This window comes from Lucilia cuprina, chromosome 3, assembly GCF_022045245.1.
Source record: "Lucilia cuprina isolate Lc7/37 chromosome 3, ASM2204524v1, whole genome shotgun sequence".
Taxonomy (NCBI): Eukaryota; Metazoa; Arthropoda; class Insecta; order Diptera; family Calliphoridae; genus Lucilia; species Lucilia cuprina.
Window position 1 is genome coordinate 29,520,673 of NC_060951.1, and position 1,262 is coordinate 29,521,934.

A 1,262-nucleotide genomic window follows, 5' to 3' on the forward strand; every position below is an offset into this window, starting at 1 on the left:
CTAGAACTGAACTAGAACTGAACTAGAACTGAACTAGAACTGAACTAGAACTGAACTAGAACTGAACCAGAACTGAACTAGAACTGAACTAGAACTGCACTAGAACTGTACTAGAACTGAACTAGAAATGAACTACAACTGAACTAGAACTGAACTAGAAACAAACTAAAATCAAACATCTCTATTAATTTCATTCTCAGATTTTCCATTGTCAACTTAATCAAATCGGACAGTTTATATAATGAGGGTATGCGTCCCGTTATGTATTCCACGACAAATGCCAAAACAAAAAATATTGGTTGGACACGTTGTGGCAATAACATTTGCTATTACCGTAACGATGATGAGTAAGTTTTAAAAAGAAGTAAATCAATATTTTTTATAAGTGATAATCCAAATGTAATTTATATAATCTGCTGTTATCCACAAAGGATATTTTATTATAATATTTCTTATCTTTTTTCACTTTTTCTTCTCATTTTCTTTTAACTTTTTTTCTAGCAGCCAGCCTAGTGAAGATGATGAGGATAATTCCTCTTATACCTTGACCTTTAATATTGAATTTGAACATGATAATGATACAGTATTTTTTGCACACAGTTATCCTTATACTTATAGTGATTTACAGGTGAGTTGGTCAAATTTTAAAATATTTAAACATTTTCAAACATAGTACGGACGTTAGGCGACTAGCTTCAATGTACATGTTTAAGAGTTATGTTAACGAGTAAATAATTCTTCATTGTCAGCACAAATGATTGCAAAGATTTTAGGTTTGGTCAAAATAGGATTAATACAGCTAGGTTACCCAAGAACCGTTTGCTAAATTTTAAAAAACATATTGTATTTTAAAAAGGTTTTATGGTCCGATGTTTAGAAACTCAGTTTTCAGTTTCATTTATAGTCTCTAACATCGGAATACTCTACCACTCCTCTCCTTTTGTAAATATTTAATGATTCGAAGACTTACCTTTTATAATTCAAATAGATCTGAAAAAAAAGATTTTAAAAGAATATTAGAACAATTATATAGAAACTTTATAGATATTCAAAATAACTAAAAAACGATCAAAGGTAACCGATTTTATTTGCTTGTAAGTCTATTAGCTGTGTAACTCTCTTTTTTCTCTTTTAACCAATCTATAGTCTAGTAAATATTCTAGTCTATAGTCTTGTCTATAGTCTAGTCTATAGTCTAGTCTATAGTCTAGTCTATAGTCTAGTCTATAGTCTAGTCTATAGTCTAGTCTATAGTCTAGTCT

At 29.7% G+C, this 1,262-nt stretch overlaps 1 protein-coding gene across 2 annotated transcripts; it reads left to right on the forward strand.

The window, feature by feature from the left end:
• Nucleotides 1-165: 165 nt before the first annotated feature.
• On the forward strand, nt 166-688 carry LOC124419125 (cytosolic carboxypeptidase Nna1-like). Of its 2 annotated transcripts, none has more exons than XM_046947534.1 (2): nt 166-347; nt 502-688. In XM_046947534.1, the coding sequence occupies exons 1-2, from the start codon at nt 250-252 to the stop codon at nt 671-673; spliced, it is 270 nt and encodes an 89-aa protein (XP_046803490.1). In that variant the 5' UTR covers nt 166-249; the 3' UTR covers nt 674-688. The 2 variants fall into 2 exon arrangements, with proteins under 2 accessions (XP_046803490.1, XP_046803491.1); XM_046947535.1 differs by having other exon boundaries at nt 167-347; nt 505-688.
• The last annotated feature ends 574 nt before the right edge of the window (nt 689-1,262 follow it).

Excerpts from the sequence above, each read along its gene's own strand:
- LOC124419125 (XM_046947534.1), top strand. The coding sequence starts at position 250 with ATGCGTCCCGTTATGTATTCCACGACAAATGCCAAAACAAAAAATATT. Across the intron at positions 348-501 it reads TATTACCGTAACGATGATGA|CAGCCAGCCTAGTGAAGATG; the intron begins GTAAGTTTTAAA and ends CTTTTTTTCTAG.